This window comes from Aspergillus pseudonomiae (genome assembly GCF_009193645.1).
Source record: "Aspergillus pseudonomiae strain CBS 119388 unplaced genomic scaffold BDV37scaffold_12, whole genome shotgun sequence".
In the NCBI taxonomy this organism is placed as follows: domain Eukaryota; kingdom Fungi; phylum Ascomycota; class Eurotiomycetes; order Eurotiales; family Aspergillaceae; genus Aspergillus; species Aspergillus pseudonomiae.
Genome location: NW_022476004.1, coordinates 347,677 through 373,370, shown reverse-complemented (window position 1 = coordinate 373,370; position 25,694 = coordinate 347,677). Strand labels below are relative to the sequence as shown.

At 47.6% G+C, this 25,694-nt stretch overlaps 10 protein-coding genes across 10 annotated transcripts; 6 read left to right on the top strand and 4 right to left on the bottom strand.

Annotated features, from left to right (window-relative positions):
• Positions 1-427: 427 nt before the first annotated feature.
• Positions 428-3,947, bottom strand: BDV37DRAFT_30668 (DEAD/DEAH box helicase). Its single transcript, XM_032090409.1, has one exon. The coding sequence runs from the start codon at positions 3,823-3,825 to the stop codon at positions 445-447; it is 3,381 nt and encodes a 1,126-aa protein (XP_031944599.1). The 5' UTR covers positions 3,826-3,947; the 3' UTR covers positions 428-444.
• Positions 3,948-4,498: 551 nt separating this feature from the next.
• BDV37DRAFT_280187 (vacuolar ATPase assembly integral membrane protein VMA21) lies at positions 4,499-5,083 on the top strand (the record flags this gene model as incomplete). Its single annotated transcript, XM_032086507.1, has 3 exons — positions 4,499-4,599; positions 4,771-4,856; positions 4,947-5,083. 3 exons carry the CDS (start codon positions 4,499-4,501, stop codon positions 5,081-5,083), a joined length of 324 nt encoding a protein of 107 aa, XP_031944598.1.
• Positions 5,084-5,498: 415 nt separating this feature from the next.
• BDV37DRAFT_280186 (putative cystathionine beta-synthase (beta-thionase)) lies at positions 5,499-6,119 on the bottom strand (the record flags this gene model as incomplete). Its single annotated transcript, XM_032086506.1, has 2 exons — positions 5,499-5,930; positions 6,015-6,119. The coding sequence occupies 2 exons, from the start codon at positions 6,117-6,119 to the stop codon at positions 5,499-5,501; spliced, it is 537 nt and encodes a 178-aa protein (XP_031944597.1).
• Positions 6,120-6,559: 440 nt separating this feature from the next.
• On the top strand, positions 6,560-8,663 carry BDV37DRAFT_30392 (putative mitochondrial phosphate carrier protein). The gene is made up of 7 exons (XM_032090408.1): positions 6,560-6,688; positions 6,761-7,064; positions 7,132-7,296; positions 7,354-7,607; positions 7,663-8,008; positions 8,062-8,081; positions 8,143-8,663. The coding sequence occupies exons 2-7, from the start codon at positions 6,777-6,779 to the stop codon at positions 8,213-8,215; spliced, it is 1,146 nt and encodes a 381-aa protein (XP_031944596.1). The 5' UTR covers positions 6,560-6,688; positions 6,761-6,776; the 3' UTR covers positions 8,216-8,663.
• Positions 8,664-8,816: 153 nt separating this feature from the next.
• BDV37DRAFT_280184 (DUF3602 domain-containing protein) lies at positions 8,817-9,481 on the top strand (the record flags this gene model as incomplete). The annotated part of the gene is made up of 5 exons (XM_032086505.1): positions 8,817-8,856; positions 8,937-8,967; positions 9,022-9,091; positions 9,156-9,278; positions 9,350-9,481. 5 exons carry the CDS (start codon positions 8,817-8,819, stop codon positions 9,479-9,481), a joined length of 396 nt encoding a protein of 131 aa, XP_031944595.1.
• A 386-nt stretch (positions 9,482-9,867) lies between these two features.
• BDV37DRAFT_30340 (uncharacterized protein) lies at positions 9,868-11,926 on the bottom strand. The gene is made up of 4 exons (XM_032090407.1): positions 11,516-11,926; positions 11,076-11,198; positions 10,970-11,023; positions 9,868-10,903 (listed from the first exon to the last, which is right to left on the bottom strand). The coding sequence occupies exons 1-4, from the start codon at positions 11,700-11,702 to the stop codon at positions 10,239-10,241; spliced, it is 1,029 nt and encodes a 342-aa protein (XP_031944594.1). The 5' UTR covers positions 11,703-11,926; the 3' UTR covers positions 9,868-10,238.
• Positions 11,927-15,594: 3,668 nt separating this feature from the next.
• Positions 15,595-17,071, bottom strand: BDV37DRAFT_241394 (60S ribosomal protein eL33). The gene is made up of 5 exons (XM_032081179.1): positions 16,965-17,071; positions 16,793-16,802; positions 16,605-16,658; positions 16,402-16,544; positions 15,595-16,311 (listed from the first exon to the last, which is right to left on the bottom strand). The coding sequence occupies exons 1-5, from the start codon at positions 16,987-16,989 to the stop codon at positions 16,214-16,216; spliced, it is 330 nt and encodes a 109-aa protein (XP_031944593.1). The 5' UTR covers positions 16,990-17,071; the 3' UTR covers positions 15,595-16,213.
• Positions 17,072-19,294: 2,223 nt separating this feature from the next.
• BDV37DRAFT_241388 (glucose-6-phosphate dehydrogenase) lies at positions 19,295-22,119 on the top strand. Its single transcript, XM_032081178.1, has 10 exons — positions 19,295-19,551; positions 19,852-19,924; positions 19,980-20,000; positions 20,073-20,417; positions 20,485-20,682; positions 20,741-20,825; positions 20,885-20,961; positions 21,017-21,224; positions 21,278-21,649; positions 21,710-22,119. The coding sequence occupies exons 1-10, from the start codon at positions 19,508-19,510 to the stop codon at positions 21,817-21,819; spliced, it is 1,533 nt and encodes a 510-aa protein (XP_031944592.1). The 5' UTR covers positions 19,295-19,507; the 3' UTR covers positions 21,820-22,119.
• Positions 22,120-22,958: 839 nt separating this feature from the next.
• Positions 22,959-24,114, top strand: BDV37DRAFT_241379 (MFS/sugar transport protein-domain-containing protein; the record flags this gene model as incomplete). The annotated part of the gene is made up of 5 exons (XM_032081177.1): positions 22,959-23,078; positions 23,137-23,381; positions 23,440-23,506; positions 23,556-23,627; positions 23,680-24,114. Coding segments are annotated over exons 1-5 (581 nt in total), but the record flags the coding sequence as incomplete, so codon positions are not given.
• BDV37DRAFT_241375 (uncharacterized protein) lies at positions 23,847-25,212 on the top strand. The gene is made up of 3 exons (XM_032081176.1): positions 23,847-23,869; positions 23,925-24,040; positions 24,093-25,212. Exons 2-3 carry the CDS (start codon positions 23,959-23,961, stop codon positions 24,974-24,976), a joined length of 966 nt encoding a protein of 321 aa, XP_031944590.1. The 5' UTR covers positions 23,847-23,869; positions 23,925-23,958; the 3' UTR covers positions 24,977-25,212.
• Positions 25,213-25,694: the final 482 nt, after the last annotated feature.

The following is a 25,694-nucleotide window of genomic DNA, read 5'->3' as shown; positions in this document are numbered from 1 at the left end:
CCAAGACGTTGCTAACTCCACTGTGACACGACAAATGCGTCCAAACAAGATCAGATGCAACCAAGATGTTGAGTGCGAGCCGTGACAGGTAAAAGCACGGTCATCATCACACTCAAAAAGACAAGTTGTATGCCGTGACAATGTGCAGGTAAGTAAAATCGCTAATAACACGGCGATGCAGACAGAGGTTTAGCAAAAGTACAGTAAAGCATGATAAAGCAGGAAAGAAAAAAAAAAAAAAAAAAAAAAAAAAAAAAAAAAAAAAAAAAAAAAAAAAAAAAAAAAAAAAAAAAAAAAAAAAAACGAAATGCAATCGGTATGGGCTCGGTATGGGCTCTGTAGTCTTTGCGAGGTTTGTTACACGGCCCCAAACGTCCTCGGATGGTTGCGGCTTTCGTAAAGATGGTTAATGCTAGGATGTATGAAATCTTCAAGGACATGCTCTCATGAGGAGTTCTGTTTCTCTCCATTTGAGCCGGCAATGAGCATATCCTCGACGGCTTTCATGCCTGCTTCTTCACTCTTCTTCAACTCGGCGGCATCCTCGCCTGCTACGGCTTGATCGAGAGCCAGTTTCGTCTGTCCTAGTGCGTAGATCTGTTCTTCGATTGTGTCCTTGGTAACGAGTCGGATGACTTCCACCTCGCGTGTTTGGCCCACACGATGAGCGCGGTTCTCGGCTTGTACATCTTCCTGAGGGTTGAAGCTCGAGTCGAAGATCACCACTTTGTTGGCACAGGCCAAGTTGATACCTGCGCCACCGGCTTTTGTGGAGAGGAGGAACACCGGAATCTCTGTCCGTTCATGGAACGCATCGAGGATGGACTGGCGATCCTCGACGTTCGTCCGGCCATCAAGTCTAACGAAACCAAGGTGCTGGTTTTCAAGAACGTGTTCGAGGATATCCATCACCATAGTGAATTGGGAGAAGATCAGAGTGCGATCACCGTTTTCCTTGAATCGCTTCAGCAGTTCACAAAGCTTATCGATTTTACCCGAGTCCATCCATTCATTGTTTTTCAGCGCAAACTTCCCAAGCGATTTAGGATAGTTCACGCACATAGTGTGGCATTCGAAGTCATTATATGCCAGTAGCTCTTCATAAATGATATCCGGGTTTGACAGGGACCACTGCTCTTCTTTGAGGCAAGCTTTCGCCATGCGGCTCAATGTAGTGTTATTGTAGTGACGCCTGTATAGCAATGGATGGATAGCTGCCTGGCGTAGCTTCATCAGGATATTTGCAGACTTGTTGCCTGTCTTCTTTCCGGCTGCTCGGTCGGCTAACAGCTTACGGACCTCTTCTTGCTCATGTTCGTAAATTTCCCTCTGGGACTCGTTTAACTCACAATATTCAACTTTAGAAATCTTGGGGGGCAGATCAATGACCTGGTGTTTCTTGCGTCGCAGTACAAAAGGCTTAAGCATTGACTTTGCTCTTTCGATGCGTTGTGCAGAAAGCAAGGCAGAGTGGGATTCATCCACGGTCTTCGCCTTGTTTGCAAAGATATTCTGAAGCTCTTCCTTGCGCTCCTGGAAAACCTTCGGAAGAATAAAGCCCAGAAGAGAGGCAAGTTCCTGGAGATTGTTCTGGAGTGGTGTACCTGTCAAAAGAAGCCTAAAGCGAGCCCGGATTCTGATCAATTTCTCATAGAGAACAGACGTAGAACTCTTAAGCATATGTCCCTCGTCATACACACAAACGGTGAAGTCCATATTGCGCAGGAAGTGTGCATCCACCTTGGCTTTGGCAATGGTATACGTAGTGACAATAACGTTGATGCTGTCCCTGTTGTCCTCGATCGTTTCTCGAATCACTGCGCGCTCAGCCTGGCCAGCATAGTATGGCATAACGGAGAGGGCTGGGCAGAACTTTTGAAACTCTCGAAGCCAGTTCTCGATTGTGGACGAAGGCACGACGATGAGGTGCGGCCCCTTGATGCCCTTCTCAAACAGATGGGCCAAAAATGCAATGACCTGGCAAGTCTTCCCAAGACCCATATCGTCCGCCAGGATACAGCTCAATTCTTTCTCGAAGAGCAACGACAACCAATTAATCCCGACGATTTGATAATCCTTCATCTTCAAGTCTTCGCGCATAATACCAGGCTGGGATATGAATCGGCTTTTACGGGAGCCAGTCGCAGGACCATCACTATCATCCTCTGAACGCTGACTGGCAGGGGTACCGATGCCAGAGTCATGCGATGCCCCGGGGTTGATCGATGTCAGCTCCAATTCCCCATCACGCTTTCCAAAGATATCGACGCCCCATTTTTTCATTTCCGATGCAATCGGCTTTCCAAGCGCCTCACATTTCGCCACCAACGAATCAACAGCTTCGTACCCAACCCACATATCCATGCATTTGTCCACAATTTTATCACCAATAGGCTTGGGCGTTTTACGCCCACGACTACCCTTTGGCTTCGCGGTTTGCTCCGTCGTAGGCGCAGTGACGACGCGTACTTCGTCCAGAGTCGCAAAAGGTCGGTTAGAAATTATGACATTCGCAACATCTTCGGTGATTGCGGCAATGTCCGCAAGGTCAAGGACATTGCATGTATTGAAGAACCTGAGAACCCTGGTCTCCAATGCACTCTCACCCTCCGGAATAGCTTCTACACCAGAATCTGAGTCATCGGACATGGATGCCTCGGGTTCTGAAGGTTCGGGCGATGGCTGCTTCCGCCCTTGAATAAGTCGGCCGGGCTTCTTTTTCGGAGGAGACTCTGAGCGATCTGGACTCGGGGAAGACACACGGGCCTTTGGCCCTCTAATTAAACGTCTCCTTGGTTTGGATTCTTCGTCGGACGGTTGCGCAGGTGCCTTCGGGGTGCTGCGATTCTCCAGGCGCATCGCAGCCCATTTATTCTGAATAGTTCCTCGAGCTTTGATCTGCTGCTTCGCCGGCGCAACGGGAGAGGCTCTTTTATTCAAAGCCAATTCATCGTCCGACAAGTCGGCTGTTCCATCTGCTTCACCTTCAACCATGCTAGCCAGGTAATCCAGAGCATCGTCGTAATTTCCACGCTTCGTTAAAAGAGCTTGCATGCAAGCTTTAACGGATTTTTGTGGGATCACTCTTTGCATCTTCTCTACCTTGGCCCTCAACTGATAGTCTTCAATATCCTGTAAAGACGATATATCCAGCTGCACCGGCTGCGCGCGGGAGGGCCCATCTTGCCGAAGCTTCTTGACCGCAGTCCCTTTTGGTACAGGGTCCATTTGAGCTGCAGGGCGTTTTGCGCTCGATGGATTATAGACGGCGGACGCGGTAATCTCTTTAAATCGGTCGAAAGAAGAATTATTTGCGCCTCCCGGTGAGTCCAAAACTTTTTCGGGGTTCCGCGAAGATTTGGCAAACAAGGACGGCTTGATGTCAGTGCTGCTTGTCATTTGAATGTCATCGTCGTCCGAAGACCCTCCACGGTACGTTGGGCCGTCATCCTCAAGATCTATTACCGGCGCACGCTTCGCAGGGCCTACCGCAGGGGGGCGGAACAGGGTACCGCTGGGGGCCATTGCGCTGGCAAGGCGACCGCCGGGCAAGGCAGGACGAGAAGGAGAGGATGTAGGACCGGGCGGGGAAGATGCAGCAACTTGAATGACTGAATTGCCCTTCGCAGAATAGGGCGGTTCTATAATCTGTGTTGGTTGTGTTAGACGTTGGGTCGCCGGGGTCAGGGACTGGGTTGCGGGCTGTTGAAAGTTTGGCAGCGGAACAGTGGCGACAGTTTCATATCCTTCGTCTTCTCTCCCGGGCGGCGTATTGTGAATGACTTTTTTGTCGCTAACCGGGGTATCAGGAACTGAATCGTCCATGGTTAGTGAGTCTTGTCCAATACTGGTGAATTAAGTTGAGGCCCGGCCACTGCGGCAGGAAGGCAGCTTCGCTCAGACGACCGAGAGGAAGTTCCTTCTTTTCCCCAACCTGAACTTTTCCTTCAGATTAAGTTCAAGAAAGGGCTTTTTTTCTCCGCAAAAAAACGCGCTCAGACGCGCCCGCGGTCACGTGTATTGGCGCTTCAATTAAAGACCAAGCAGGAAATCCAGCGACCTCTCCAAATGATAACCTTGGAGCAGGGTAAGAAATTCATGAAGAGAAAAAATCACTTACCATCGACTGTGCATCTGTCCACCGGTATCGAAAGTGTTGCGCAGAATCGCTCAAGATTGAAAGAATGTTGGAGCTTTTTGACAATCGGAGGCTTTCAATGGCCGCGGACCAATGAGAGATGTGCATGCAATGACCTCACCTGAATTACGTCGCCTGGATTGAGTAAATCAAATCATTCAATAAACAATTCATCTTTCGTCTTTGGCCACGGAAAACGGTCCATAAGTATAATCATAAGGCTCAGAGATCAATTTAGCCTCCATTCGATTAGCTTGCTACGTGCAGTTGAACTCCTCCCTTCTCTCCCAGCCCCCTCAAGGGTATCCATCATCTCTGCTCGGTCCACACACTTAGTATCAACACCCTTTGCAATCCAAAATGGCCAGCCGTCGTCCTCAGGGTAAATCATACGCAGAAGCGGTCGCTACTCCTGCACCGGAGAAAACATCCGATTCCGATGTTACGCCTGCAGTTCCCACGTAAGAGTTTTCCCCGTCTGGTTTCCATCCTCAATCTGCATTCATGCCACATAGCCGATGCGCGGTGTCGAACCCGATACTAGTAGACATGTACCGTCTTCTGCGAATCAAGCTGTGCCGCTCAGAGTGCCCCACCGATGAATTGTCACAGCTACTAATAGTTCGTTACAGAAATGTCATCTTCAAACTGCTAGGGTTTTCCGCCGCGATGGTCTCATTGCCCATTGGCATGTACTTTGTCGCAGTGAAGTTTGGCGGTATGCTCCTTTGTCCCCTGGTCTCTTTATTTACCTCTTTCTTCCATGGCTTCCGTGTACCCTTGAGGTATGAGTTCTAACATCAGGTAGCGAGTCCAACTGTCGCCGGCATTATTGCGGCTGTTACGGCCAATATCGTCTTGTTTGCGTATGTCTTTGTTGCATGGCAGGATGATCGCCTGGAGAGAGAAGCCTTAACGAAGAAGAAAGAAAAGAAGGCGCAATAAGGGGCTTGTGGCCCCTGGCGGGATTACCAATCGGTTTACATGTATGCGTTGGTCTTTGTACTTAATATGCGGCGTTCGCGGACAGCTGTGTTGTAATTCTACTTTGGTTTGGCCCAAGGATGATAAGTCATGTGGACTGTAGGAATACCAGTTGAATATGTGAGGTTCCTACATCATTCGTCTAGATCCACGTAGGTAAAACACGCCCACAGGGGTGCCGCGGGCCGTTAAGTAGTCCCGTTTCGGACCCTTGTGGAAGACGATAGTTCCAGTATTACAACCAGCCCATGTTGAAGAAGCCGCGCCTGGAAATGCACCGACAAACTGTATATAAACAAGTTGAACCCGAGCAGAATAAGAGAGACAAGAAAAGAAAATGAAAATGAAAAAGAGGACTGCGTTAAGATTCAGGGACTTATGGCCTCCGCTTCACGAACTCCTCCAGATCACTCTTCGTTACCACCCCGAGCACGAATTTCCGCGATACATCTGTTACCACGGCAAACTCTTGTTTCTCTCGCTTCTCGCCATTGGGGCCGGTTTCACTCTCGAAGAATTGCTCCAATTCCTCCAAGGGAGTCTCCATTGTGATTACCTGGTACAAGCCCCGCTTCCGGTTAAACCGCTGCATGGCGGCAGACACGGAGTCTGACTCTTTGATAGTTCCTTCTTTCAAAAGTTGCTTGAGGCGGGGAATGCTAAGGTAGCCAAGTAGGGATCGTTTCGTAGAAGACGTAACGGTTAAATGAGTGAAATCACGTTCGTAGGCTGCGAGCATGGCGGAGGAAACTAAATCGCTAGGGGAGACTGACAGTGCCGGAGGGGGGTCCAGATCTTCGACTGTAGCCTATAATTCTTTTGTCAGTAAATAGGGAATAGCAATGGGTCTATGCAGTTAGGCGTGAGGTGCCAACATAGAGGGGTAACTAACCCCTCGGTACTTGTCTGCCCACAATGACGGGGACGTGGACTGTTCCACGGCGGAGGAGAGCTTTTCGCGGGCAAATGCCTCGCTGCCTGTCGAATAGGAAGCCATATCCACGGTGTGATTCACAGGAGGGGCGGCAAATGCGATTAGGAGGGGTACGAAGAGGGGCCAACTATGGGGTCCAATTGAGGATAGGAACGGCTTCAAATCGAGACACTAAGCAACACAGGGTAAACTCGGAGAAACACGGCTGTGCAGACAGTAAGAGCAAAGGATATGGGGTAAAGAGGGTGTTGACAATATCACAGGTGAGGTCTGTTCCAATGGATGATAAATTTATCGATTGCGGCCCACAAGCCTTAGTCTCCGTCCTCTAAGCCGATCGGGTTTGGCGCCAACCACGCCTTCTTAGGAGTGGGTGTCACGATACCATGCGACGTCATTGCCGGTCGCTGCCGTAGTGTCAGATTCTCTTCCCTTTTCGGTTGTTTGGGTCCTGCTACGGAATGAGTCACATTTGGTTTACTATTTAGACTGTCATACTGCTTCTTTAGTATCTCTAACAGGAAGAAAAGGTCAGCAGTTCGAGCGACTCGTGTTCCAACTGTTTTGTACTGATTGAGATACCGACTGCCCTAGAAGTGGGGACGATCTTCTTTATAGATATACAACCACCAGTACGTGCGGTTTGGTCCTGTGGAGACCTCCCAACCTACAATAAACCCAATATTTTAACATGATTTAACTAGGTAATTTCTCGCTAAAATGTTTCCTTCTGAAGATATCATCAGTAGCACGTTTTCCTCACAGCACCCTCTAAACCAATCCGGAAAGCAGTCGCAGCTTTCGGGAGCTGCAGGAACAAAAAGGCAGGAGCCGTTTCCAGCCTGGAGTGTGGTTGATGATACCAAAAGAAGGGCAGATGCTATTGCAAAGGAGGCGTCACGCGAATTCAATATTGCAAGCCAAAAGGCTCAGGCCAAGACCGGTAAAATTGAACCGTGGACTCCCAAGTATTATGCAGCCTGTACAGTCGGCGGACTTCTTGCTTGCGTAGGTTTTCCCCTGTAAAATGATATAGTTGCTTTACTCACTGTTCCAATCTTCTGATTGTGGATAGGGCCTTACCCACACTGCTGTGACGCCACTGGATCTCATCAAATGCCGACGCCAGGTTGATCCTCAGCTTTACAAAAGCAACCTAGAGGCTTTTCGTACTATTCGCGCCGCAGAGGGCTTCAGAGGAGTATTTACTGGTTGGGGGCCTACCTTCTTTGGATACAGCGTACGCTGGTGACACATGACTAACATTCAATATACGGAGCTGACTAACTGAATGAAGGCCCAAGGAGCGTTCAAGTACGGGGGCTATGAGTTTTTCAAGAAGTTCTACAGCGACCTTGTTGGAGTGGAGAACGCAAATCGCTGGAAGACGTCCCTGTATCTCACAGCTAGTGCATCTGCAGAGATTATTGCTGATGTAGCACTCTGTCCTTTCGAGGCCGTAAAGGTGCGCATGCAGACAACAATCCCACCTGATATCCGCTCGACTTTCACGGGGATTTCCAACGTCGTTTCGAAGGAAGGAGTGGCGGGGTAAGCACTCAATTTTACGTTGTAGATGCAGCTGGACCGCACTGACTTCGAATAGACTTTACAAGGGTCTATATCCGCTGTGGGGTCGGCAGATTCCGTACACCATGATGAAGTTTGCTTCATTCGAAACCATCGTGGAGATGATCTACAACTACCTACCGGGTCAGAAGTCTGATTACAACAAAGGCGCACAGACTGGGGTGGCTTTCACTGGGGGCTACTTGGCTGGTATTCTATGCGCCGTTGTGTCCCATCCCGCTGATGTGATGGTGAGTAAATTGAACGCAAACAGGCAGCCTGGTGAAGCCTTCGGTACCGCTATGGGTCGGATCTACAAGGAAATTGGCTTTGCTGGCCTGTGGAATGGTCTTCCCGTCAGAATTGTCATGATCGGAACTCTGGTAAGTCAACAACAGACCTTGTTGAGGTATCCGCTAACCAAAGGGATTTGTAGACCGGTTTGCAATGGATGATGTATGTATCTCCTGCCGCTCTTTCTCCACGATTATAGGACTCGAGTACTGACACTCGCTAGCTACGATTCATTCAAGATCTTCATGGGTCTTCCCACCACCGGTGGAGGTCCTGCCGCCGAACAGAAGAAGTAGAAGCGACAGGCGGTGCTGGGCATAATACACGCAGTAGGTGTTTTGTTATCGTAGGAATGTAGCGAGGGAGACCGTCATTCTGGTGATTTATAGCAGTGTAGTGCTCATGAATGTGAATGTTTAATCGTGTTCCAAAATCACCTGCCAAGACGGGTGTCTTATCCACGGGACGAGTTATCAACGATCGTTAGTCACGGGCTGGACCAATGGATTGCATCACAGCCTCGTTATCTTATCATTTATCTGCCCGATTGATGGGCTTGTACCGACGTCACCGAGTTAGTATATGTCGATTGTAAGCCCGACGCCTGATAAACCCCGTGTTCAATAAACCTTTAGGGAATCTTTCGGGACGTTCAGGGCCTAGTCCATCTCCTGAGTCCTGAGGAACCGCATCAGACCCTCTCGTGGTTTCTCGTTCCTAAACTTTTACCTTTGAGTTTACTTCCCATCCATTTGGAATCCTTCTGGAAAGCGCCGACTGCCCACCAGTGCATAGATATAAGTACTGAACCCCTAGCCCGACTTTCGCGCGCAAGCAACTTCTCTCAAAACATCAAGGATTCTATCCCAGCTCCAGACTCACATCACTTCTAGCACTATGGGCGAACACGAACCCATCGTATCGCACGGCCGCGGAGGTGCGCCCCCTTCTTGAATATATTATCAAGCTCATACGTCTCTCACTGAACCCGCTCTAACATACCATCTCCTACCCCAGGCCAAGGCAACATCGGCGCCGACTCCACCCAGTGCGCCCCAATATCCCTTCTCCACACATCCCCCGTCTAACAAATACACCACAGATACGTCGACGGCGGTATAGTCCGTGAGGGCGCCTACGGAGACCAAGGCGATGGCGCATACTCCGCCGGCGTGAGTCCATACATACTTTACCCTCCAACCCCATCATAGATCACTGACCTCTTGACTGCAACAGCGCGGCGGCGCAGGCAACATCGGGTCTCCCCACGTACGTCCCACGGCAGGGACTCCTCACGATGCGGAAATCATTCCCGAGCTGGCGATCCGCAATTCGACCGACGGGGATTATCACATCGGTGTATGTTTATTCTTTGACCCCCACCCCCTGCCTTTCTTGCGTAAAGGAGAGTTGTGTTCTGACGATGTCAGCGCGGCGGACAAGGAAATGTCCATCTCGACGAGGCGCATAAGAAGAGGGATGAGGAGAAGAAACAGCAGAAGGCGCTCGCGCATGATGGATGGGCGGATAGATTGAAGTATAAGCTTATGGGGAAGAGATGACTCTCTTCTTCCCATCTCACCTTCCTTTTATTCCTGCTTTTGGTGCAGGATGGGGTTTTCGCAATGTGGTAGTGTCGTTTTGTGTGTGTTTGTGTTTAAGCTTGATTCCCATGTTATGTGATCTTTCTTGATGGTTGTTCGATGTATCTGAGTGTTGTTTAGTTCTTGTTGTTATTGAGTTTTATATATATCTTAATGTCCAGTTCTTGATGGCGAGAAGCTATAGAAGCCTCAATAAGATGCGCTTGCGGCCGCTCTAAATCCTCTTTGCATCAAGTAGGTTGCCGATATGATCTCTGACATTTGCATATTGATCAGCAGATCCGCGTCTGGAACCAGATTCAAGACATACTACACCGATCTTCATTTCATAATAACAATGAATAAATTCGCCCATATCACTGAACATCGAATGAATGATCCCTTTGCCAAGTACTATCCCATGAAACTAATTTTAAATCCACCATTGTATCGTAATCTCGTAACGTCAATCAACTGCGTGCTTGAAGATACATAAAAACAATAAAACAGCAAAAAAAGACGCATAATAACAAGCTAGAAGCTAATTAAAAACAGAAAGAAAAAAAATGCTCACAAGTTCCTGTACTGTCCCATTCCATAGATCCCATTGCTGTGAGTCGAGAATAAAACGCCAAATGAGTTATTACATCCGTTATGTGAGGTGAGAAAACACGCATTGAACGACAAATATTGGGTCGGTTAAAGGGGGAGGGCAAAAGTGGAGGAAATGAATGGACTAGTCCTTGCTGAACCTTCGCTTAAACCAACTTTTTCGCTTCGTATCGCTCGCATCGGAGGCGTTCGTGGCTTTGCGTAGATGGCGACGGGTGGTGGGCGCACCCGCGGCTGAGGCTGGTCCACCCACGGGGCCTCCAGCGGTGGGATCGGCGACTGGAGCGGAATTCCCAAGCTTAATTGGTCCAGTTCCAGCTGCGCCAGAGGCTAACGCACCGCCATTACTGAGGTTCGGTTCAGGGCCGAATCCCGCGAACCCATACCTTTCTGCGACTGCTCTCTCCTGCTGCTGTTGCTGGAGCAGCTGTTGTTGTTGTTGTTGTTGTTGAAGTTGCAGCTGATCGATTGAGCTGTTCACAGAGCTTGGATCGGTTGAATTGTTGGCCCAAGGATCGGTATTGCTCCCCGAACCAGACGCTGCCGTCACGTTTTCGTACGATTTGTGGTAGCCATTAGACCCATATCCATTTTGTGCGCCATGGTACTCGGGCTCCATGCGGTGCCGACGTGGTCGCCTTCCGCCGCCTTGATTGTATGGGTAATGATTCTCAGGGGGCGGCCCGCCGCCATAGTTGCTTTCCATGTAACTCTCCGGTCGGGAATATGTTCCACGTCCATTGTAGTAGCCATTTTGGTCGTTGTAGCCTCTGTGGTGGCCGTTGTGTCCTGTGGTCGCATTATCAAGTCAGTAATGGAGATAAACATGAATGTGATGAACTTCAGGTGACGCACCACCGTAGTAACTGCTGCGTCTACTATATTCTGCTCCAGGTGTGGATTCATGGTCTAGCCTTCAATTAGCATCCTACAACACATATTTTTCCGAGGCCGAACATACCTGTTCTAGCATATGATACCGGTCTGCTGTTGTACGATCCATAGATGGCGGCCTCAAAAGAACGAATTGTATCCAGCGGACGTTCAAGTCGAGGACGGGTGGGATTGGAGAGATCGGGGTCAGCTATTCAATGAAAACAGACAATTAGTCCATCGTTCTCCCATAGCGAGGCTCTGAGTATTGAAGAGAATTGTAAACGAACTTATGACATTTCCGAATTGGTCTTTGTGCTGCATCTCCCTTAAAGAGCCGATAGTGGACTTTTCCAAAGCAACCAACACTAGATATGACCTGTCAGTTCGGAAATATGTGCCAAAGCAATCGGGGAAAAAATGTGAACAGGGCGGGGGTTGAGAGAAACCAAAATGAGAACAGGTTCAATGCGAACCCAGATGATGAGACACAAAATCGAAGCATGGGAGTTAAATTTGGTAACATACTTGGCTGCGCCTCGCTCATAGCAACCATAGGGTCGGCTTTGGTATGTAAAGTACGTTTATGTTTCTCCTCAGCAGATTCGGTGAGACGAATTTTATTGCTGCCAGAATTGCTGGACTTGTCTGACCTGCCACCAAAACTGAACCCCCGACTGTGTCTCGGGGGCGCGGGCTGTTGGGGGGACGCCATTTTTAATACTCCCCGTCGTCCTTAGCGCCTGACTACCCTGGAATTTGTTTCGTAGCGATCTATCTGCACTATAGCGGCCGTTGTGGAGCGCAACAGCAAGCGGAGTGGAAACCGCCAAGGAATGTATGGTTCAATTGTAGCAGACAGCGAGTGTCTCAGGCGCTTGATTTCGACAAACCCTTGATAAGGCAGCCAACGAAACGAGCGTGTGCGCGTGGGGTTGAATTTTTGGATCCTCTCCCTAACCTGACGTCTAGTTTGCCCTTCTGGAATGGAATAGTATTTATACCCCTCGAGTCCAGAAAAATAGTATGCGCCAATATGCTTGTCCCAGTTTACCGTCCCAAAAAAAGAAAAGCAATGCTCAGTTGTTGTTGTTGTTATCGTCGCAACAAAAGGCGTGATGCGACAGGTACAGGTTGTCAAATAAAATCTATCGGACGATCGGCACTGGATCCTGCAAGATTAGTATCAGACCAGATAACAGGCAACCGATGGGATGGTTTGGAGGAGGGAAACGGACAATGAGCGATCGACAATGGAAGCGACGGTGACCAGTATGGGTTTGTGGAAGAGAGTGGCCGTGTATAGGGTCGGCAAACGAAAGTCGGCAGGAAGAGATAAGAGAAAGAGAAAGAAAACAATGAGGTTTGAGGTTCACTTTCAACTAAGGTTCACCACGAGGACTGTCGAGGCCTTTTTGACTTAATCTGGATTTGGGGTTGACGACAGGCGCCACGCAATAAGAGGGGAAAGGCAAGTCTTCTTGTCTGGACGACCCAACGTCGCCTATCAGCGTAGTTCGTTCCAGCCTGTTTCGCCGTAGTTTGGTTTTGGGTCGGACGATGGCGTTAGTCAAGTCTAAGCGGACTGGGCAGAACTCTCATCGGTGGCTTGTCTATTCTTAGATGTATATCAAGTAGATCTATACAGCTTATGTGTAGTTGAGTTGATGAGCATGGTCGGGCTGACCATGCTTCCTGGTGTTTTTATTCTGTCGAACCGCCTTCCAATCCTTCTTTACGCTGAAGAACATCATCTCAGAACTCTTTTTCCGAGTGAATCATTAGACTTTCAGGGTCGAGAAAGCAGTCTTTCTTGGATTCTTATTTGTTTGGTACCTCGTGACAGACACTAACCGATTGGACCGCGGGTAAAAAATTTACCTCTAGAGCAGTCCAGAAAAATAAAAAACAGTTGGAAAGGGAAAGTAAAAGTGGACGACTAATCAATTAAATTTCTAAGAATAAAATCCTGCATTAAAAAAAAAAAAAAAAAAAAAAAAAAAAAAAAAAAAAAAAAAAAAAAAAAAAAAAAAAAAAAAAAAAAAAAAAAAAAAAAAAAAAAAAAAAAAATATCAAAACCAAAGAAAGGGAGGAAAAGCAAGTCCAATGACAAACAACAGTCACACTGTGTGCGTTACGCAAGTTCTCCTCCCTGGACCACCAATCAATAGGAAAACGTCGACCAGCCACCCAACCCTGCAACAATCGTTTTCTTTCGGCTCCAGAATGTGTCAGGAACTAACTGGGGAGCTGAGGGGATACGATAAGGTTGCAAGACTGTGTTGTCAAACCCACTGATCGTCCTGATCTTCTTTCTTGCGTAATGAATCAATAAGCAGGGTGGGATCAATCAGAGGATTTTCATTGCCTCATTGCCTACAGTGACAGTGCGACATCACCGTTACTCAATCCAATCTCTCCCGTCTCTCTGATAAAACTAATTTTTCACTTCCAACTAAATTAGAATCAATTCGATGTCTCAGTAAGGTGGTATTTATATTACATACAAGACCCGTATTGAAAACGCTGAGCAAAATAGAGTCACATTGATTTAGCGCTATACACTAACTGATCGTTTCACCCATCCGTCATCATCCCATTGGCCACGGGTGCAGCTAAATCCTGATGTCTTGATATCATGTCCAATTGACAAGTTGGAGGATCTGCTGAGTCTTCATGTTGTTCACAGGCAGTCAACACCTACCATGTTTGATGTCTACGGGGACCACACTACTAGTTAATAATTTATGCCTGGAAACAAGACATTCAACAGATATATAAAAATTGCACCACAGGATATTTTTCTTTCCCCATGACTCGTTCTGGACCACGCTTTCCCCAGAGGACTTCCTACATGCTTAGCAGAAACGATGCCTGCAAACCCCAGGTTTATGTCAAATTATGCATAATTGTTGTTGTCAAGAACTCCGTCCAAAAGGGCGCCAATAAAGGGATCCATAACGATCTTCAAATTACATTATGCGGTGGGTCATCACAGTGGGGGATGGCGCCTACTTTAATTCTGATTAACTCGGATCAAAGAAAATTCACCCCATGCAAGGAGGCTAGATTTCAGGATTCCAGACTCGGACAGCGCCCTCGCCGCAAAACTGGGCGTAGGATTAGGGCTTGTCTAATATTCCTCCTAGTTGGAATATCAAAATTCTCTTATCGGAATAAGACAATAGATATGATTCTTGATTACCCATCGAAGTATAACCATATCTATATACATCAAAATATTCGAGATTAAACCTAAGGTGATAGAGTTGAATAGTGATGACATGCCAATACGCCAGTTGTTATAATGTAGAGACATGAGTCTAGCTTCACCTTCTTGCGATGGTATCAGAGATAACTTGGAGGCAAGCTCTACCCAGATCGTATCCTCGCCGGGGTTGAACACTTCATACTAGACAGCTGGTGCCCACTTGGGCAATGCATATTACCCTAATTAATAACTGAAACTCACGCATTGATAAGGGCTTCGCCGACAGTCCCTGCGCATCTGTCGATTCTTGGCTTCACTTACTTCAAAATGCACGCGGTCAACCTAGCATTAATCAAGTCTGTGGAACACTATTCAGTAGTGTCCTCATTTCGGGCTCGTCTCCCCTATGCCTTTGCTGTACCATAGTCAATCCCTACTGCCACAAGCTCTGACAGACTCTTTACATCCAAAGTGCACTGCAATATAATCACAACAAGACAGGTAACGACCAATGTGCTCAAGCATACTGACACTGTGATCCGCAACCTTCACCAACCTATAATCAGTATACTCCATGCCATACTGCCAGATCCCAGTCCCGTCCTTTGTACATATCCAATGACCTCTGCAGTTACACGTCCAGACTCAATAACACTGTCATCAACCTTCTCTAAGCGACAATCGAGAGGCGTCAGCTGCAGACAAGTCCATGGTATGTGCCCACTTATGACTGTTCCAGTCTGTTGCTCTTCATGTAGCACAGCACCCCTACAGAATCAGGCAAAGTGGGAGAACCAGGCACAGCACATATTATCTGAAGAAATACTGGTGTAACGGAGTGACATGATGGCCCCTATTATTGTATCACAATTAATGGTCCCATAGTAGGTACGGGGCTAGACCAATCTCTATATCATGGGGTTTGGCCGAATAGGGTGTTCTAAGACAGATATTTATCTAGGTTCATGGGTCATGTAGGGCATAAATGAAAAAGGTATATGCTAGAGGTTCGGTTCCCTCGGAAGTATATAAGGTGTACTGTACTTGCCAAGTAGCGTGCTTGATACAAGTCTCCTCTCTGCTACTATATGTATTAGTGTACGTTCTGGCGATTCTGCTTGTAGTGTTGCCCCTATAATTAATGAGCTGAGGGGTTCCATGTAGAATAGAATGTTTACTGCACTAAGTATGCCCCAGAGCAAAATCAGGCATCTGACGCGATGACATATCATTGCACGGTGGGCGGGAATATATCCTGCCCTAAGAGGTTATGCCTACAGGATATGTATACTAGCAGCTCAGAGCTCAATAGAAGTTGGAGCAACTGCTTACAGGTCACATACCAATTGTACACGTACGCAGCAGGGTGTAATCGGAGTGACGTAAACTAAAGTGTTCACAATCAACATATGGTTCCTGAATCTTAAGGTTTGATTTACAAAATGTTCTAGTAATCGGATACGGCAACAAACCCCGGGATTCAAAGATAAGCTTATAGCCATCAACGCCATGAGATTTGAGCCAATGTCGCATACGGGCTCGTCTAGTCTGGGTTTCACTTTCAATATCGGGAGCATCGGGAAAAATTCTATTTGCTGCAAGTGGTTGCTGTTTGCCCATCTCATCCTCGTTGTCCACCCTAGACTTCTATTCGAATAGGGCCCGCCTAACGTCCGAATGCGAAATTGAATCATCATGCTGAAATGGTATATTGATTGGTGTGATGTGCGCCGAGTGGTGGAGAAGCCATGGTGTCAGAGAAGACACATGATGCTCGCCGGTGTTTAAAACGGGTCAAGCGTTTCTAATGCCTAATAACTGACAGATATCCATGCTGTAAAGGAGACATAAAAGTTCTTTTATTTTAATTCGTAGGGCTGGTCGGCCCTGCCTCTCCCACGAACATTATCAACCCGCCAACTCCATCTCAACATTGGCTCATACCGTCGACTCCTTGCCCGACTGTCTGCGTGAAGATTCGGAGTGCCAACTAACACATAATAAAACCGAGTCATTTAGATGTTGGAGGGGTAGAGCATGACGCGGACAGTAGCGCCGAAGGACTTGGGGGGGAGGTTGTGGCGGAACTGAGCACGGACAACGCCGGAGTTTCCTGTTGGATGCTATTGTCAGTCCTGCACATCACTGCAATTCCGCCACCATTGCCTGAGTTCCGTGCACCATATAGTCCAGTTTCACATACCGTGAGGACGAGTAACCTTGCCCCAGATCACCCGGATGTTGGAACCCCGAACCTCGCGCTTAGCCCGGTAGACGAAAGCGACCTTCTTGCCGAGGTAGAAGTTGGCAGCCTCGGTGTTGTCAACACCGTCGATCTTGATCAGACTATATCACCGATGTCAGATTCCATGTCCCAAACTTCCGATATCAGATGCGGATCGGTACCTGGTGTTGGGGTTGACCTGGCGCTTGGAGCGCTGGTAGCTCAGGTGACGTCCCCTAAAAAGCAATTCGTATTAATCCTCTGTTCTGATCATCTGTCGCGGTCCCATCCGTATCCAATCCTCGCAGGCGACTTTGATAGACATATCATTTCCGGATACGCGCGACACGATATAGTTGTGGTAACTTACTTGACGTAGACTATAATTTAGAAAGATACATGTTAGCATCTCGTCTCCAACCAAGCTTCATGTAAGATCCTCCAAGCTCCTTCCCGACTCCAAGTATATCCGTTGTCGCACACCCCATAACCATAACCATAACCGGAACCATAACATTCAACAACTCCAGAGGTGTACTCACGTCTGTGACCGTGTTCCGAAGGCATTCTGACGGCGGTTCTGAGCAACAGCGGGCAACGCAAACAAGTCGAGGAAATGACCCGCAAAAATGTCGTTCGGGTTGTCGTGGTTGTCGTCGCTTCGTAGGTATGAGACGGCGTTCACAATTTGCGAGGGTGTGTTCGGTGCGACTCGCCCTAACCCGTTTCGGGACGCTTAGCGAGCTGACTGGTCACCTGTGGTCGACCCCAGCCAGGGCTAGCCAAATCCCGTGATGGAGCATGGGAAGCAGCCGCTAAACCTACTTTGGTTACCACGGAGAAATAAATATTCCTGTCCCCGATATAAGCATTGACTCTAAATTCCTGCTGCAAGTCTCCACCGCATCGTTACCTTTTTTGCCGTCGGGCTACTGTGGTCCGAGGCCGGTTCGGGCGGCTATTCTAACGGCATGGAGTATCTGTCTAGGACTGCACCCCGCTGACAAAAGGTGTTTGAGAGGTCACAGGGAGACTGACTCTTCAATGACGACAAAGGCCCCATCGCCCCTGCAGAGGGATCAGGTGTTGCTGTTACCTTTTGGGTTTCCGCTCTCACTTCATCGAATAGGGGACCTCGGTGCATACATATAAAGTAGGGGCCGTGTTTTGGGTGCATATAGGGATGTTGGGGTTTGATTCATCATTGCAGTGGTGCTCATCCAGTGATGTAGTATGTATGGGATGTACTCCGTACTCCGCTACGGAGTTTATAACTAAAGACGGCACCCTTACTGAGTGATCATACCGGGAGCACATATTTGGAAATACAGCGAGTTCCGCCCCACAGGCAATCGGCAGCGACCTTTACGCGGAGTATATGTTGTTTTACTCTGACAATACACAATTGTATCCTGGTCTGACCGTAGAAGTTCAAAAGAACAAAAGGAAGCAAAAGGAAAAAAAAAAAAAGAGAAGTAATTGGGAGCCCTCTACTTCTACACATCTACTACCTAGAGACAGCCCGAGTCAACTATCAAGTCAATACCCGGCTCGGTACAGTCGTGAGGCTAGGTTCGGCGTTAATGCAGCCGAGTCGGTCTGATTACATTTTCATCCAGGCTTTCTTTAAACTTACGGGAAAATAGAATCCGTAGTGATTGAGTGGCAGTTATCAACTTTGGATGACAAATCCGCCGATCAAACTCCACGAGTACGGTCACCGAAAGTGGCTTCTAGGAGCACGCAGTTCCGGCTACCTTCCTCACAGCTTCTGGCGCGGTCGATGGAATAGGCCGGCCTGTATGTACATACCCTGTAATACAGTGGAGGCCGAAATCGCTCTTTGTGTACTGTAATCGGAGGGATACTTTCTACGTAGTCTATAGATTAAATTAAACTATACGAGGGACAGATTCACTTGTCAAGGTGGATTGGAGATGAAACAGCAGAGTGACAGTGAATAAGGGCTTACAAATGAAATACTAATTAACTCCCCAGGCTTTCGTTGTAACTCTAACTTTAACTTGCGTCCTCCGTTGACAGTTGGCAAATGGCAATCAGATTGAAGACGGTTACCCTCCTAGATTTAGCAAGTAAAAATGTACTTACGATGTCTTACGTTTCTTTCACATCTATCAAACAATGATTACCATTCAGGTGATATGCGGATTACTTGAGAGTAAGCGGTTATGACTCGTGAGACATAAGATTACCAGCCAGCTGATAGCTCGCGCGGGGTCAACAACATCCAGCAGTTACTTTGGATAATGGAACGAGTGGTACTCAGTGGATCTGAATTTTCCGGTAGACTGAGCCCAGTCCATCTTCGGATAATTTCAGGGATTCTGATCTGATATTTTGGCGGTAATACAAAGTTACAGCCATGCTCTACAGGCACGGTGGTTGTAGTTACTCCTATAGGTAGCACAATCAATACCAAAGGGGCTGGTGGCTACTATTTAGCTCAAACTGTCACGTATGAAAATGGACGCTATGATATAAGACAGAGGAGTGAGAGACCGATGGGACCTGAGGATTAGCTAGCAAATTCATTACAAGATGATAGATAAGCCAGCAAGAACATCGTCTTCTAGAAAGTCTAGAAGCCTGTTAAATTTATAATACAGCATTTGAATTTAAGAAAAAATCTTTATGTATCTAAGTAGAGACATACAATGATACAAAAGGGGCAAACAAAGAAATAAAAATAAAAAAAATAAAAAAGATTTTTATCGAAAAAAAAAGAAAAAGTAAAAAGAAGGAGAAAGATCATGATAATAGAATTAAATAATAATACCAGGTAATACATGAAAGAGTAAGAGCCCCGCGGCAAATTATATGGACGGAGGTGGAAAAGAAGGCCTCGTGCCCCACCATCGTAATGCTGCTGCAGCTCTAAGCAAAGTCCTCTCACGGCGTTAAAAAAGTACACTGCTCCGCCGGAACTGTTGGGGATTTTTCCAACAAACCTCTCCTCCATTTCTGACTCCCCTTTAATTTTTCCCTCTCCTCTCGAACTTAGACCTCTTTCTCCTATCCTACATCCCTTCCACCCCATTGCGACCCGATCTCCTATCATAACATCATGGCCAGCACAATAGCACGTTCTGAGGAGCGCCAGAACGCTGGGTGAGTGTTGACCACATCCTGCCTCCCTCTGACATCACTCCCTCCCTCTCAACTGTTCCGCCCACTTTGTCCACCCGCCGTGACAAACCGCGCTCGAAGCATTTCAACCTGGAATTGATCCCCATCAATTATATATATTATTTAGAATTCGACCTTTACATTGCTTTTTTTGGGCTTTCTTTTATTTTCTTCGAATTTTCCTTCTATCACATACAGGCTCCCGTTGATCGACATACATTATCCACAATCCCTGTTCTGCAACTGCCTCTAATTCGCTGCTAACATGGATATTTCGCTTAGCACCCTCGAGCTTAAAGATGACACTGCCATTGTAGTACTTGGTGCCTCGGGAGATCTCGCGAAGAAGAAGACGGTGGGTAATCCTGCGAAGCTTGGTGCAAGAAATCGGAAGCTAATGTCTCTCATAGTTCCCGGCACTTTTCGGCCTTGTATGTACCTGCAGGCTAGTCCTCTAATGAGGGGTTAGGTAACCTTGTTTCCCTGGCTGACCCTGCATCTAGTATCGTAACAAGTTCCTTCCCAAAGGAATTAAGATTGTCGGCTATGCCCGGACAAAAATGGACCACGAAGAATATCTGAGACGTGTGCGGTCGTATATTAAGACCCCTACTAAGGAAATCGAAGAGCAGCTGGACAGCTTCTGCCAACTATGCTCCTACGTCTCGGGTCAATACGACAAGGATGAGGCTTTCCAGAACCTCACTAGGCACCTCGAGGATATCGAGAAGGGTCAGAAGGAGCAGAACCGTGTCTTCTACATGGCTCTTCCCCCCAGCGTTTTTACTACCGTGTCGGAGCAATTAAAGAGAAACTGCTACCCTAAGAACGGTATCGCTCGTATTATCGTGAGTCGTCCCTTATACCGTCGTCTTCAGCAAAAACGGTTGCTCATGTGTGCTTTATTTGTTATAGGTTGAGAAGCCTTTCGGCAAGGACTTGCAGAGCTCGCGTGATCTCCAGAAGGCGCTCGACCCCAACTGGAAGGAAGAGGAGATCTTCCGTATTGACCACTACCTGGGCAAGGAGATGGTCAAGAACATCCTTATTATGCGCTTCGGCAACGAATTCTTCAACGCCACCTGGAACCGTCATCACATCGATAATGTGCAGGTACGAATCGGATAATTGCTCCGTTTGGCCTGGCTATTTACTAAATAACTTGCTCCAGATCACATTTAAGGAGCCCTTCGGCACTGAGGGTCGTGGCGGCTACTTCGACGAGTTCGGTATCATTCGTGACGTTATGCAGAACCGTATGTAACACGTTGTTTGTTCCCACATGCTGGCAAGAAAGCTGACCTCTTTGCTGCAGACTTGTTGCAGGTATTGACTTTGCTCGCTATGGAGCGCCCCATCTCATTCTCCGCCGAGGATATTCGTGACGAGAAGGTAACGGTTTCTTTTAACCCAGCCATCCTCCGTTCTGATATTGATGCATTAGTAGGTGCGTGTTCTGCGCGCGATGGACGCCATTGAGCCCAAGAACGTCATCATCGGTCAATACGGAAAGTCTTTGGATGGAAGCAAGCCCGCATACAAAGAGGACGAGACTGTCCCTCAGGATTCTCGCTGCCCCACTTTCTGCGCATTAGTCGCATACATCAAGAACGAGCGGTGGGACGGTGTTCCTTTCATCATGAAGGCCGGCAAAGGTACACTCTATCCTTTACTCTCCCTGCGTTGCTTGCATGCTTACAGTCCCCAGCCCTGAACGAGCAAAAGACCGAGATCCGTATTCAGTTCCGCGACGTGACTTCGGGCATCTTCAAGGACATTCCTCGCAACGAGCTCGTCATCCGTGTTCAGCCCAACGAGTCCGTGTACATTAAGATGAACTCGAAGCTTCCTGGCCTCTCCATGCAGACTGTCGTGACTGAGCTTGACCTCACCTACCGCCGTCGCTTCTCCGACCTTAAGATCCCCGAGGCTTATGAGTCTTTGATTCTGGACGCCCTGAAGGGCGATCACTCGAACTTCGTGCGTGATGACGAGCTTGACGCCAGCTGGAGAATCTTCACACCTCTCCTGCACTACCTTGACGATAACAAGGAGATCATCCCTATGGAGTACCCCTACGGTATGTTCTGGATCTGTGTTGCATATAGTATGTGAGTTTTTGTGACTAACGGTGGACTAGGCTCCCGTGGACCTGCCGTTCTCGACGATTTCACTGCCTCGTTCGGCTACAAGTTCAGCGATGCTGCTGGCTACCAGTGGCCCTTGACTTCCACCCCCAACCGTCTGTAGACGGGGAAGGCTTATGAGGCTAACGAGAATGTAAAAAGGACAAAAAGGGGCAAGGATACTAATGCAGCATGACTGAGTTTGTTTTTATTGTTATGGTATGTTTGGGAATTTCGGTTTGAGTAGGCGGCTTTTTTAAACAATCGGTGGGCCGGCAATGACGGAGTAAATCCATTTTTACCACCCAACTCTAGAAACGAATCAAGTGAATATTACGAGATCACGAAAGATGCGCAGACCTCGCGTCGTTGTTCTCCAGGAAAAGAGGCCAAGCCGATTCTAAGACTTGGCGGGGACAACGAGGACATTTTAAAAGAAAAAAAAAAAAAAAAGAACATACCCCTGGATCCCTGTAGATGAATAAGATTAGCATTACGTACGAGTCAGTCGCCTGGTAAAATGTCGATGTTCATTTGAGAGTTCATGATCAGCTATTTATAAACCACCCTTTCAGGTCCCTTGTGGGTCTGGTAAGATTAAATTTCATAGCCTGCTGCCGATAAGATTGATTGAATTCTGCCCTGACGTTCCCGGGGGCCCGCATGCGTCTGTGGTCTGGGTCCCGCCCGTGACTTTCCTTTTCCTTCTTTCCTTTCTTTCCTTTCTTCCCTTGGTGCCTCAATTTTCTCCAGGCGCTCTTTGCTTTTACATGCGATTGACCCTCTCATCAGATTAATTCCCGGTATAGAGCACCGCTTTCGCGCTTCCGTCCATCAGTCTTCGAGGCTTCCACGACATTGTTCCCGCCATTGGATCTGCGTTGCATCCTCCCATGCTATTCTTTTTTTATCACAGACAGACACTGCGACGAGCGCAATCCTCCTCCAACCTCTACCGCCGACTGTTGATTACTCGTCGAGTTTAAGCTCATAGGAGCCCTTACACCTCGCAATTGCCGCCCAGACTCTTATATTCCCCGATTGAATCGAGAACCTGTCGACTGCTTTAGAACGTGTGGTTGCCTGATCGTAGGCACGAGACCAGGTGGACCTAGTCCATTTCATGGAAAATCGAGGATTTCAGAGAGCGTCAATTACATGCAAGCATCCAGCGATATAATTAAGGATGCCACAAGCTGCAAGATGGGTGGGTTCGCCCTCCATCAAGGGACGAACAGAGGCAATGCGCATGGCACTCTTGACGTTTAGTCTGTTAGGGTTACAGTACGTTGACCATCATTGTCGGTATCTACACTGCCTGTGATGAACATGATCCGCTAAGATGTCTATGGTGCAGGTTTACTTGGGGCATTGAAATGACCTGTAAGACCTTTTCTACTCCGCCGCCGAACCGTCCTCTAATCAGACCTACTCGACATAGACTGCACTCCGTATCTTCTCCAGCTCGGCCTCACTAAATCTCGAACATCACTTGTCTGGATCGCTGGTCCTTTGTCTGGGTTGATTATCCAGCCTCTCATTGGGGTCATTGCTGATCGGTCGCGATCGAAATGGGGAAGACGAAGGCCATTCATGATTGTAGGCTCATTGATCGTCGCGATGTGTTTGTTAGTGCTGGGATGGACCTCAGAGATTGTCGGTCTTTTTGTCAAGGAGGCAGAAAAGGTAGGTTGAGAAGCACGCTGAATTTTAAGCAAGAGCTTACATGTGGATCATTTACTAGGCCAACCGAGTTACCATTGCGCTAGCGGTCCTTAGCATTTATGCCGTAGATTTTGCCATCAATATCGGTGGGTGTGGGTACCAAGGAAATCTCAAGTGCTATCTAACAGCGTCTAGTCCAAGCGTGTTGTCGGAGCTTGATAGTTGATACATTGCCTATCCCATCACAGCAGGCTGGGTCAGCATGGGGTATGTTTTTTGCCCATTGCCGAATGCGAATGACTGATCTAATATCCCAAAGCCACTAGAATGTCAGCCATTGGCCAGCTCATTAGTTATGTTATCGGATCAATCGATACAGTTAGCATATTTGGCACCACAATTGGCGATACTCAGTTTAAGCAGATGACAGTTATCGCTGCGCTATCCTTACTCATCTCTGTTCTGGTCACTTGTTATGCGGTGAAGGAGAGGATATTGATTACTGCTAGGTGAGTAGATGACTGAGGATACGCCCCAGATGCGGTTCGTTGACTTGTGGGACAGAGACTCCGAAGGTAAGGCCGGGGCTTTCCAGGTCATGTCTCAATTATTCAAAACTACAATGGACTTGCCTCCCCGCATCCAAGCCATCTGCTGGGCTCAATTTTGGGCGTGGATTGGTATAGACATCCTTGTGAAAACTTTGATACAACCCTCGCTAATCTATACCAGGCTGGTTTCCATTCCTTTTCTACAGCACCACCTGGGTTGGTGAGACATATTTCCGTTATGAGGTTCCAAAGGATGCGACGTATCCGACCGACATGCTTGGCGAGGTTGGCCGAGTTGGCAGTTTGTCACTGGTCGTCTTTTCATCCATAACATTCTTCAGCTCTGTTCTGTTGCCATTCTGCGTACAGCCTCCGGATGACAGGAGACCCCGATTTACACCACGACCCCCTCCAGGGATTGCCGCCTTGCTGAAGAAGATCGCTTTGATACGACCGGACTTGCAGACGACCTGGTTGATCTCCCACGTGATGTTTGCAGCTACTATGATCTTCGCACCTTTGGCCCGATCCCGGGCATTTGCAACCTTTTTAGTAGCCTTGTGTGGAATTCCGTGGGCGGTCAGCAGCTGGGCCCCTTTCGCCTTCATGGGTGTGGAGATAAACAAGCTGGCCCTAGGCCCAACTCAAGCATCGCGTCTGGCCGGTGTCACTATGATCACATCTTCCAGTATCCGTTCTGGGGCTTACGGTGATAGAAATGGAGATACGGAGATGGACGTGCTGCGTCTCAACCACAACGACACAGACAGCGATAGTGACACAGAGGGTGGTGCCTCCGATCTACCATCAACAGGTGAATTGGCTGGCATTTACCTAGGCGTGCTGAATGTGTACACGACACTGCCACAATTCGTCGGCACATTCATCAGCTGGATAGTATTCAGTGTTATCGAGCCAGGTAGCACAAAGCGAGATGCCTCGGAGACGCAATGGATGAACCTCGATAAGGGTTCGCCCAATGCCATCTCGATCTGTCTGTTTATTGGCGCGCTAAGTACGCTTGTGGCCATTGAAGCGACTCGACGCCTACGTCACACTCGATAGTGATCGTGGCTTTCTCTCTTCTACGGTATATCTTTTCTATCACGATGAAAAGAGAGTCTACTTTAGACTCTCTGATATTATACTATCTGATACCCAGATTCATTCAGCGATGTATTATTTGTGAGTATATGGGACATGTCTGAAGTGGCATTTTTCAGGCACAGACCGACTGAGCCTGCGCTGATGATTGATTGGCCTTGACATATTTGGGGGATTTGTTCGCCACATACATATTGGCATACGACGGTATATATTATTGAGATAATGATAATTATAATGTACTATACGATACTCTTGACCTAATGGTAATTTACTTCATGAATATAATGATTAGGGTATGTACCTTCGATGATATATGTTCTCAACTCAATTCTACATACCACCATTCTACGACACAATCCCAAGTTTCCCTGGCACTCAATAAGTTGGGGGGTACGCCGACAATCTTAAATAGTCACCATTAATATCAGTTGGGTAACATTTATCCTACCCAAGTGCCGAAGAAGAAAGGGATGAAGATTGTAAAGACCCGCGAAGTAATTTACACCGGAGATGTACTAAAATTGAGCTTGATTTATAGCGATAGTCGGCTAAGGTATATCGGTAATTCAAAGTGTGAAAGAAAAGTGAAAAAAGTAAATAAATAAACAAAAGACAATCAATAAACAGGAAGGGGAATAAAACGATAAGCTCAAAACAATTGAAAAGGGGAATCGCC